Here is a 12,563-nt window from a genome sequence, read left to right on the forward strand (position 1 = left end):
TTGTTGATTTTATAACCTTTATGTGAATAAATCATGGATAATTATTTTTTAAATTAGTACCGAAAAACAGGTATTTTTGTATCAATACCAGGGATACTCTTCTCTGCATCCATTTTAACAGATTAACATCCTTCCTAAAATGAGGTTTCCAGGCCTCTGTGCTCTAATATTTCCAACATTTCATACTCATGAAATTTTGGAGCTGTCTCTGATGCCCATCATCCTCAAAAAGATGTGAATCACACTGCATTATGGAAAAGATGGAGCATTGTTGTAGAGATTATATGTGGTTTTTCACAACTGCAAACTTTTTTTTTTTTTTTTTGAGATTTACTTATTTATTATTTTTTTTTTATCTTAGACCATGAAGTTGGAAAAATTAATTGCAGATATTTTGCATGATGACCAGTAAAATATAAAATATAGGACTGTGATAGATTTATGTTAAAAAAATACTTATTGTTGTTGCAGTTTATACAATAAATGAATACAAACATTGATACAAAGCAAGTTATTCAAAGAGAAGTTTTAAGTATAGAAACTATGGCAGCAACTTTCTCTCCTTCATGATTATATAGTGATTTTGCCATCCATCATCTATTTAGAAAAGGTTTTACATTTCATACTAGCTGCAGACCAGAGAATTTCAGTTATTTCTCATACATATATGATTAAACCATTCTAGAATTTACAAGATTATAGACTTGATATAGTGCTGCCCCATGGTCTTGCCAACCTTGGTATAGTGCTACTTCATGTCCTTCTCACTTAAAAAACAACCCAATGTATATATTCAGGTATACTGCACACAATTGCTTTCATGTATACAGTACCTGTGAATATAGTTTGTAAAGCTGGTTTCATTTTTAGCACCCAATTTTGTGATTCAACATCATTTGAAGTTATTACAAATAACCTCAAATGATTTTGAATCATCTAGTGTTGCCATTGTGTTATTGAAATATCATAGTAAAGGCCCTGAATGAGAAAATCTTGTTATAAGTCACATATTGTGGTTATACTGCAGTTATTCCCCCAAAAATCAAAATTAATTTTATTAGACATTTAACTTCTTAAAATGTTATATGATTTCTCTATTAGCTTGAGAGTGAATGGCTGAATTACACTCTGTAATATATATGAGACTGTGTTTAACAACTGATTATTACTGCTTAACTACTATTTTCTTCATTTAAAAATGCTTTTACTCTCATTTCAGAAAGGATCATTCATTGACTGGAACACTCCACTGGAATAAATCATAAAGTAAAAATTTTGAAGATACACGCTGTCCAAAATGTTTTCTTGTGAAAATTCTGTCAATGGTAACTGGACAATAACTGATTTTAGGAGAGAATGTCTTGTTGACCTGGCAAGACTTTTGCTTAATTCAGTTTTAATTGTAACGAGCAGTTTTGTTTTATTGTGGTTCCATTTCATGGAATCCTCTCTATTTAAGAGTTGTAAAATTGTACGTTTTCAGGAACATGGTTCGCGGTGGGTTCTAACAATATGTCTCATAAGCATAAATCTTCTTGAATGTGGAGAGACTATTATGGTGATCCATCTTAGTGCAGCTTATGCATTTAGCCTTCATATTATTGTCACCCCATTTTTAACTCTTGCTGCATCTGTAATGACAGTTATTTTTTATCATATTGTAGAAAGTTGGGGACGATCACGGTTATTGATTATTCTTTTGCTTTATTGGCCTCTTGCTACCTTCATACAAATAGCAAAATTGCTGAGTTTATATGAAAGTGGAGCATCAATTCCTCATCTGAAGCTGCAACTTACATGGGCAACAGTAGTTTTGTATTCCTTATTGATTGGTGTTGACATTACAGTTTTAGTTTTACAGGTAAGTTATTTTACAATTTAGTTATTTTAAAGTTTGGACAGGCACGGAAAGAATATTGAAATAGAGCCATGAGCCATCTACGCTGATGGGAGCAAGTGGGCTGCACCATGGGAGTGAAAGCTTGGCTGGGTTAATGTAGCTGACAGTTGATGCATTGTTAGATCTAAATACATGTGATGAGTTGGGAAAGTTGTTGGCATTCTAGTCTGATTAATGTTTTGCTGGGGTTACTTAGTCCTTTGACATGTGCAAGGCATTAGATGCTGGTGACCTGTGGCACCAATGTTGCCAACTATTTACACATTTTGATGCCTTCAGCAGGATAATGAACTGTGCCACTAGGTCCTGCCATTAGGTCAGTTGTATGTGTGAATAGTTTGGTGAAGAAAGACGAAGTCTTCATCCTCTCTTTACTGAATTCTTCAGACTATCCTCTTTCCTGCCCCTTCTCAGTTAACCTCATTGGACATGTAGGATTAGGTCAATGTCTCTCAGATGTATAGATCTGCCACCCTTCAATGAAGGACAGTTATGGTTTGCTATATAGAGATGATAGTGATTCATATTTCAAGTACTTTGTAACACATTATTGTACAAATAGAGCACTGCCTCATTCTGTATGTAGCAACGAGCAGACAAGATTTGTGCATTGATATAGCACAAGTTGTCTTGATATTGCACTGTTCGAGCAGAGAAATATATTGATGTTTATTTAGAGTGCATGTCACTACCCAGCCCATGGTTTCAACCTTGCTTTGGGGTTTGATTGGAGCACATTGCCACTCTAAGTAAAAAGTTTTGTCTTCAATGGAGCAATGCTTTCTCTTTAGGCAACCTGTGGCAAAAGAGCCTTTATCGTGCAAGATGATCAATATCACTTGTGTGAAGCTGTGCCTTACTTTTACAATGAATGTTGTATAACTCTCGTAGCATGAGTCTTTAGGCCCTAAATTTGAGTTTATTGCACCTCTTAACATGACTACATGACTTGCACAAGCTGTTCTCTAAGCCTATGATGGTCCAACTCAATGTTATAAGCGATCCTGTTTGAGTTCTTTTTATGTATAGGTGCAGCAATAGAAAATTCATTATTATTAGATGAACAATTTGGCACATCTGTAGAATGGCTCATACTTTAAAATGGACATTTGTCATAACTTTTTATTTTTGTGTTTTATTGAAATAATTAAATGTAAATTAAATTAAATAATTAAATTTTACTAATTTATGCTTTGGTGATGGTGGGTATTGATGTATCAAGGTAAAAAATTGTAAATAGTCAAGCTGCAGAAGATAACTTTCAAAATTTCAAAATACTACAAGATGGCTTTCAAAGGCTTGGAGCTACAAAAATTAATCTTTAAAAGATTGAGATACTCAAAGTTATGAATTGATGTGGATGTTGATGACTTAGTTTTCTAAAAATGAAAAAATGACTAAAGTATAAGAATAACAAATACAAAAAATAACATTAAATGGAAAGAATAATGCATGGTTCCAAGTTTTATTTGATTTTATTTTTCTACCAAAGCAGTATATTATTAATGCACACTTTCCATTCACCACAAAAATAGTTTTATAAATCTGTAATTTTTCTGAAATTGAGGAAGAGGGGAACTCTTCATTGTGTTGTAGCCAATAAACAGCAAAGAACATTTTCTCATTCTTACATATAAAGAAATTAAAAATATATATATATTTTTTTAGGATTGTTTGATTGTTTTTTGATTAAATGGAAAAATTTAATTTTATGTATACTGAACTCTCCTCTGTATTCAGTTCAGTGAGCATGCAATTCAGATGGACTAGTGTCCCTCTTTTCAGAGTTGTTTGTTAGCTCAAAGACATTTAACCAAGTTCCTCACTTTGCTGTTGTTGCTTGTGGAAGTACTGCCAAGTCAAGGGCTTTTCATTTTAAATGTTCAATATGAGCTGACAATTCAGAAAAACACCTTTCTTTTGATATTTGTTCTAAGTGTATCAACATTTGGAAAATTTGCTCATACTTCCTTAGAAACTCAATGTAAATCATTAGGTAGAAGTGTTAATGTACTGTTCTGCACTAGAATAGTTTTATTTCATCTGCTTTAATCATATATGGAGCAGTATAACTCAAAAAAAGAGCATTGTTATGCTGAACTGCTTATGGCCATATCAAAACAGACTTATTTGCAAATCATTGAGTGGTTTCGTTTTTTTCACAGCCTTTGTTTTCAAAAGAAATAAATGCTGAGATTGTTGCATTAAAGAGCTCTAATCATCACTGGCCAGCCAGCCAGCCAGCCATGAACTGGCCTTCCATATCAGTTATTTTTTCAAGAGAACAAATTTTTTTTCATTTCCCTCTTAACATTGCTTCCTGTCCATTATTTCTTCACTGATATTCACTGAACATTTCTTCACTGCACTGATCTGTGTGATTTTTATGTAATGTGGATTCATTGGTTATGGATCTTAGTATATTTAAAAAAAAAAAAAATTTTGAAATTTTGGATGGTTAATTTTTTTCAAAGGAATGTAAGCACATATAGAAAACTTTACACTTGAAGATTTAGTATTAATCATATGGTGCAAGGAAGCTTGAGGTTTTTGCTGCACTGGCCAAAAAAAGAAAATAATTAATAAAAAATTAAATAATGAAATGAATTGCCTATTAAATTCCTTCCTTATTTAGGTACCTATCCAGCTGACCTTTGAGTTTTCTCAAGCTATCAGCCTCAACTATGCACCGAAGGCAACTTATTCCAGTAATTAGTAATTAACAAAACTTGTTGAGTGAAAGAAACCTTCCTGCAATCCAGTCTATATCTCTTTCCCGCAGTATGAATTTATTGCCTGCAGTTCCAGAATTACAATAGTGAAAATTTTGCCATCATTGATTTTACTTCCTGCTCTCAGATCCTTTATACACATCAATCAGGTCCCTTCTAAGGTTCCTAGTTACCAAGCTCTGTAGCCCACGTATTTGAAGTCTTTCCTCATATGGATGCACTTTTGCCAACCTCAGTAAATGCATTGCCCATGTTAGACCCTTTCAAGAAACTCGAATTTTTTTTATTTATTTTTTTAAAGGTGCAGTTTCCATACTGGAATGCGATCTTATAATTATAAGCCTTATACAGTGAGATAATGACCACCCTATCTCTACAAGCCAATGTTCAATAAATCATCAGTAGGACAATGTGAGCTTTCCTTGTTTCCTGTTTACATCTCAGACACTTCATGGCCGACTGTATAATAATTCCCAAATCCCTTTCTTTTAGTGCTTTTAATTTAACCCCATCAAGTGTATAAGTTATTATGGGGATGCTGTTTCCCAAGTCAAAGAACTTGCATTTTGCTGCAATAAAACATATCTGCCACTTTTCTGATCATTCCTGAAGCCTATCTAAGTCATCCCGAAGAAGCACTGCTTGGTGCTGATTGTTAACTCCTCTACCAATCTTGACATCTGTAGATTTTGACATCATGTCCTCTGTACTCATACTCATCTCAGTTACCCTGACTATTTGCTCTAATTCCTTTTGCTTCCAGGGTGATACTTGTATACATATGTGCTGTAATATTCCTTGTCAGAGACTTCCTAATTTGAAATCTTCTCTTTTTGATCTCCTGTGGCTTTAAATCTCTCTGCCCTATCCAGTAAAATTCATCTCTTGCCTTTTGCACTTTCTGAACTCTGAAGAATATGGAATTCTTTGACTTTCTCCAGTCTAACTTTCCTAACAGTGAGGTAGTTTTCCTTGGTGATTTAAATGTTCACAAATCCAGTTGACTTCACTTTTCTAATTACATCGACCCAACTGGTTCAGATGCTGAGATTCTGGAACTGCAGGCAATTAATAATGGCCTCACAGAGCTTGTTCATTTACCTACTAGAATACCAGACAACCCTAACACACACCCGGCAAAGGGTAAATGGTGTGTGATTAGGGTTGTTTGTTATTGCTCAGTCATTCCTTGGTTGGATTTCTGTTTTAAATATTCTGATTTTAGTGTTTGCTCAGGTCTGTTAGTGAAATTATTCTTGTAGGGATGAAATCCTTTATTCTGTTTTTTGACCTAAAATCTTGTCCCTTATACCTTGGTTTTCCATAAATGTGCTAAGACAGTTTAACAGAATATTGCACATTGCAATTGGCATCATTTTTTGTCTGCACTAAAGCTTGCAACAATTGTAAAACAGTTACAATTCTTACAAGGTCTCTTGAATTTCTGTTTCATAGATGTTCAGTTTCTGTTGCATGCCTTTTCTGTACATTCCTGCAATGTCCCTGGTCTTCTGAACTTGATTTTCAATAAGCCAAAAGTAGAAGACTTGTTTCTTCCTTGTTCTGTTCATCTGTACTCCTAACATCTCTTAAAACCTGATGGTTTTACTGCATCCTATGCTAAAGATGAAGTCTACTTACAAAGCATCCTACTTTTTTTTTTAAACTCTTATATTGATCATATTTGTAAATCTTGTACCATACTCAGTACACTCCCTTCAATGCTTCCTATAGTCTTCTGACAGGATATATAGTGGTGCCTCCGTAGCCAGGTGGGAAGGAGCAGCACACGCTTTTTGATTAGACCGGGGTTCGAGCCCGTCGCCACCAAATACGGAGGATGCAGAAAGGTCAGGGAATGACCACTGCATATTCACGGAGCAATATGGCCTTAGTTACTAATGCCCCTAAAAAATCAAATAACAAACAATAACAATAACAACAACAACTGACAGGATATTAGAAGAATTCTTAACAATCTTGGTGCAAGGAAGTTCCGGGTCTTGACGGCAATTCTCCGCTTGTTCGCAAAGTCTGCATTTCTGTTCTGTACTGTTTTAAAAAAAAAATTTTTTTTTTTTTTTATACTTTCTTATTCCATTGGTGATTTTGCTTTTGCTTGGAAATTTGCTCATATCCAGCCAGTTCCTAAAAAAGAGTAACAAATCATTCCCTTCCAGTTATCACCCCATTGTGCCCTAAAATCTTGTCCCTTATACCTTGGTTTTCCAATAAATGTGCTCTTCTCTTTCTGAAGTAATGAAAAAATCTATCAATTGCCAACTTGTAAATCATCTTGAAACTTTTCATTTGATCAGTGTTTGCCTGTATTCCATTAGTGTTGATTCCCTGGTGATATATTGGCTTATGTTACTCATCTTTGGAAAAATTTGGTGAAACCTAAGTAATTGCTTGTGACATTTCTAAGCTTTTGATCATGTTTGACCTAAATGTCTTTTAACAATTTCTTATTTTGTTTTTTGCAATTGGGTATCCAGAGATTTCTCTCTGAATACCCACTGCAAGTGATGGCAGATTTCTTCTTGGCTTTTAATGGCCTTCCACTGACTGGAAATCCTATTCATAGTTTTGTTGAGGATAGCATATTGCATTTCACCTTCCAGTTCGAGAACTTTGTTTTGCAAAAAACAGTTTAATTTCAAATATTCACCACCACCAATTCTTTAAATGCTGATCTCTAAGTGGAGCAGAAATAATTTACTTAGTTTCAGTCCTTCCAAAACTTGGTCTTATCCTTATTTCTCACAAAAAAAAAACTACTTCTGTGCTCATGTTCAATTACACTTAGATTTCCAGACAAGACCACATCTATTAGGGATTAACACGACTTTGAATTTCACTTGGCATAAGCACATCACAAATATTGTTTCCTCTGAATAAAAAAACTGGTTTTTCTTTTTCACTCTTGGCATTATTTCCAAACAATTATTCACTCTGTACAAATCTCAAACTCACTCTACCATGGAATACTGTTCTTACATCTGGAGCAGTGCACCGAATAGCTTTTTCAAGTTTCTTGACTACATTCAAAGGAGAGCACTCAGATTAATCAAAGATCAATCTCTTACAAGGTCTCTTGAATCTCTGTTTCATAGATGTTCAGTTTCTGTTGCATGCCTTTTCTGTACATTCCTGCAATATCCCTGGTCTTCTGAATTGGCATCTATAATTCCCCTACTCCCTTTCAAGCCATCCAAACATTGTTGCAAGCATTCAACATCCATTCACTGTCCAACTCCAAACGCACAACCAACTCTTCCTCTTATTCATTTATCCCTCTACGTTTGGGTTTTTGGAATAACCTTCTTGCACACGTTCCCAAAAATTGCAACCTACAGAAATTAGAATCTAATGTCAATTAGTATGGTTTGTCTTCTCAACCTTCAACCTGTGCATTATACTAAGTGCTATAGATATTAACATGTTTAGGGTTTTGTTTGGGAGGGGAAGAAGTCCCTTTTCTAGATATCATTTAAGAAAATCAGAAACAGCAGTGGTCTGTGTACCAAGTTTTAGTGAACTCCACTTCATACATTAGCCCAATCTGAAGGTTAACTATTAATCACAACTCTCTGTGTCCTACCTTCTGGCAGCCTTGCGATGCATCCTTTGGATTTTCCATATGATTTGAACAATTTTCAGCCTGCAGCAACCTCTCATGCATTACTGAGGCAAATACTTGAAATTCAAGTAAATATATTTTTGTTTGCATACTGGATTGTTTGAATGTCTTTATTATTGATGATGTACCGTGTAATGGTCTTATATTTTTCTACAGCCACCTTTCGTTTCACACAGTTCACAGTACCATGGCTTGTGTTGTGGCATGGAAGATTTGTTAAGGCACCATACATCTTACCGTAACAAATCTGGAGATACAGATTATTATGCTATTTCTGGTTATATATAATTTATTCTACAGATAATGAATATTCAGATTGGAGAAGAAACAGAGAATTCTGCATTGGTTGGTATTAAATGTTTTATTTTAATTTATTTGATTACAATATTCATAAAATATAACATTAGGATAACTTTTGAAATAAGTAAGTATAATACTGTTGCATTTTGGCTGTTAGCTGCATCCTTTTACAAATAGGAATGTCTGAAGCCATTTTCTTATTATTTTGGAAAGTCTGTGATAAGCCTGTGTTGCTGGGAATCAGAATATTTGGTAACTCCTCCACCTTATTGTCAGAGCTAAGACGTTGCAGGAATGACGTTATGATAGCTTATCTTTCTTTTCCTTTCCTAATGTTAGGTAGTCTCTGTTAACTATTTGGAGATATTATGATATTTCTAGTATTGTGGCTTATAAACTAAGATTAGTGGGATGTTCTGGAGTAAATTAGTTGGATGTAGGTTGATTCTCTCTTTCCTCTCCGAAGATGTTAATCCATTTCAGATTTTGTGTCAAGTCACCATAAGTAGAATTCAGTCTGAATTCTGCTTATGGTGACTGCTAAATTGGGGGGAGGGGTATATAAAAATTATTCTGTACTCTCTGTGGTTGCTATATATGTCTGTAGAAAGTGTGCTGCTTCTAGTATAAAATTGTGTGCCTGCATCCAGGAATGGTTGGCTATTTCAAAACTTTGGAGATATTTCAGTTGGTTGTTGTTTTTGGTGTTCTTCCTTTTTTTGATTTAAGTCATCCACCCAAAATGACAATTTCTCCATTTTTTCTAAAAGTTTACTTCTGCTATAACTTACTTGCTTTACATTTACTGTCATAGCATGTTGCATTGACTGTTTTATTTCATCTGCATTTTTCATTATGGTACTCACAGTTGGAGGCAATTTCATACTTCTGCAAAAATTAGGGCATGTCTGACCCTCTTCCAGTCTACAAATTATCTCCATCTTTTTTTCCAACATGACAGATTAACATGACTTAGCAACATTTTCACTTTCTTGGCTTTACTGCACTTCTATTACTAGGCATAGCGATGCATATTTTATTAATTTAATCAACAATTTTTAATTAAAACTCAAATTGACACCGCAGAATAGTGGCTTACCAACAAGCGAACTCGGTGTTCCTCCCCTCTTATCTCCAGCTACCTCATCCCTGATCGGCTTAGATGGGGATAGCTCTCATCTCTGATTGGCAGTGCTATTTCTTTACATCATATCTGGTATTTATAGTTGCACATTTTTGAAATTTTTTATAGTTTTTTGGTGAGAATTATTAGCTGAGTGATTGTAACAGCACTTTTTCTTTAGTTTTGATAACATTGGTTTGAATCCCTTCACTGTTAACTCCCCCCCCCTCCAATAATCTCATAATTTTTATACAGTCAATTATTTCAGTTATGTCTGTCACTAGCTTGAAGTAGACCGTAGTACATACACTGTTGTCTGGATTACAGTGGCACTTAACTGTAAGGGAGAGAGCCATTATTTTCAATTTGAATATTTTGGTGCTGGTTGTTTATTTGGGTAAACAGGTCTTCCAGTCACTACAAGCCAGGGCTCTAGATCAGCATTTTCCAAACTGGAGTCCGCAGACCAGTTCCCGGGGGAGGGGGGTCTGCAAAACGTTCAGAAGGTGTCAAGTAATATGTGTTTATTTTCTTAACAAATGCTGATAGAATCACAATGAATTTTGTTATAGAACATTACTTATTTTTGATATTAGTATATATAATTATATACATATTTCAAATTATTCGTTCTATGTATAGCAAATTGATAAAGTTATTATTATATATCCGTATAAGAATAAAGTTGAGTTGTTTCACACATTAAACTTTGAATTTTCTTTTCAGAAAACCCAGTGTTCATACTAGGTCTTTCTTTTTTGAATAGGGTCTGCAAACTTGTTTTGATTTTTGAAGGGGTCAGTAAATTTCAGTAGTTTGGGAACCGCTGCTCTGTATCAATTGAATGTTGTATTAGCTAGGGCAGAATTCTTGAAATTAGACATGAAGATCTCACCAAGGAAGGAAGGGGGGAGGGAGAGAGAGAGAGAGAGGGAGAGAGAGAGAGAGAGAGAGAGAGCGACCGACTGACTGACCGACCGACCATCCTTTTGTCCTAGGTGATGTAGAAATCGGAAATTTCTAAACATTCAGAAATTTTAGAGGAACAAAATTCAAAAGCTAGGTATCCTCTTATGGCGCTGCTAAAAATTTGACAGTGTTCAGTGTGTGACTATCATTTTCTGTTGGTGTGCTGAAAAATATTTACTGTGAAACACAGTTATAACACATGTAAGGAGAAGCAACTCCAATGGCAGGTACAAAGCACTCAACTTTTGCATGTAAAACAATTCTGATTGAAATTAGAAAGTTTACATATCACTTGGAAGTTTTTTATAATGGTGTAAGGGGGTGGATGCTCTGTACAGATAAACAAAAGTTAGCCAGATGGCTTTTTTTTGTGCTGTTGTTTGTGGATCCAGTGCACCATGTTCATCAGTAACAGAAAAGTGACAGTGCTCACTGTATCACTGTCTGCCTTGAAAAAAGCAATTTGTTGTTTCTTTTAAATCTTCCACTTCATTTTGAAAGTTGGTTATCATCCTAACCTGTTACTAAACCAGAAGGGAATTTTGACTTATTCATAGGCATTTCTACTGCTAGGATCATGGAGAGGTTAAAAAAGATTGTTTTCTTTGTTTAGTTAGTAAGTCCTTTACTGCTGGATGTGGCTACGTGTTACACAAGTTATCATTGGAAAATAATGTTATAAATGACAGGGTAGTAAAAAATTTATTCAATTGGCAGTTTGTGGATGAGTTTCCCTTAAGCTTCTTGGTGTTGTTAAAGATAAATAGGCGAAGGTAAAGAAAGCTTGCACGAGAACGACGAGAAACGTCGGATAACTTATGCGGAAAATTAGTTTTCCGATACGGCACTCTAGCGTTGCTCACTTGGTAAACAGACGGTAGGTGTTATCGGTCTGGAGCAAAGTCTAGAATGATATATTGATTGACAGGTAGGCATGGCAAACGATGTGCTGATTGGTGTGCGAACACAACACACAATAACATCGGTTTTGTATCACTTTAGCAGCACTAATGGTAACTTGTCCTAATCGCACATGCCCTAACCTTTTTTCACTATTACAGTATTTTGTAATGGTGAAAAAAGGTCAGGTTACCTCGACTTGAATCCCATGGGAGCTTGAACCCCTCCCAAAATGGAGAGGGAAACCTAACCTTTTTTCTTTAGAATCATGGGTGGACTAGCACATAAATTGTTTATTAACAAAATATTAATCTTTTATTACTGTACTTTTATTTTTAAAGACACTCGTGTGGATACACACGTATCATAACACCGATCAGCACCTTAAAAGATTCATCACTACTATTACCTGTTCACCGTTCATTACAAAACTATTATGCACTGTTCTTTACTGGTAAATACACATCATAATGCCAACCAATGACTACACAGTAGCTTGTTGTCTGTTGCGCCCACCACCAATCATTTCATTGTTTGCCACATCTGTCAATCAATATATCCTTCTTGATTTCTGCTCCAGACCGATAACACCTACCAGCATCTGTACTGAAGGAAAAACACCAGTGGAATAAGAAAGTACAAAAAGGTAGTGCATAACAGGTACAAGTTTTGAGAACAAGCGTGAAATGCTGTCAGCATTGTAGCTTTCTTGCTAAGAAAGCTACAGTGCTGACAGCATTTCAGTCAAGATCAACAATCAAGATTGTTCAGATTTCTTCTGACATTTAATATATCTTGTTCAAAGTATGTCAGACTTACAGGTCTGTAAGTTTGACTTCTCTTCCAGGAAAAATATTGGAATTATAGTTAAAGAAGTAATGAAAACTCATCTTGTGTTACTTCTGTTAGGAATGGAACTATTCAATAATTACAGCATAGATATATTAAAGGGGGATCATGACTGACCAATCTGATTAACTATTATGTGGTCATCAC

General features: G+C 35.0%; 1 protein-coding gene across 2 annotated transcripts in view; it reads left to right on the forward strand.

Moving 5' to 3' along the window:
- Positions 1-1,228: 1,228 nt before the first annotated feature.
- The window catches only part of LOC150081824 (ATP-binding cassette sub-family C member 8-like), a 1,084,700-nt gene continuing 1,073,365 nt past the window's right edge, over positions 1,229-12,563 (forward strand). For both annotated transcript variants that reach the window (XM_090378918.1, XM_090378919.1), the window contains exon 1: positions 1,229-1,861. In XM_090378918.1, coding sequence (XP_090235044.1) covers positions 1,298-1,861 — 564 coding nt within the window. In that variant the 5' untranslated portion in view covers positions 1,229-1,297. The remainder of the gene's footprint in view (positions 1,862-12,563) is intronic.

The sequence above is a fragment of the Mastigoproctus giganteus genome, chromosome 8, assembly GCF_048544385.1.
Source record: "Mastigoproctus giganteus isolate SK-2022 chromosome 8, ASM4854438v1, whole genome shotgun sequence".
In the NCBI taxonomy this organism is placed as follows: Eukaryota; Metazoa; Arthropoda; class Arachnida; order Uropygi; family Thelyphonidae; genus Mastigoproctus; species Mastigoproctus giganteus.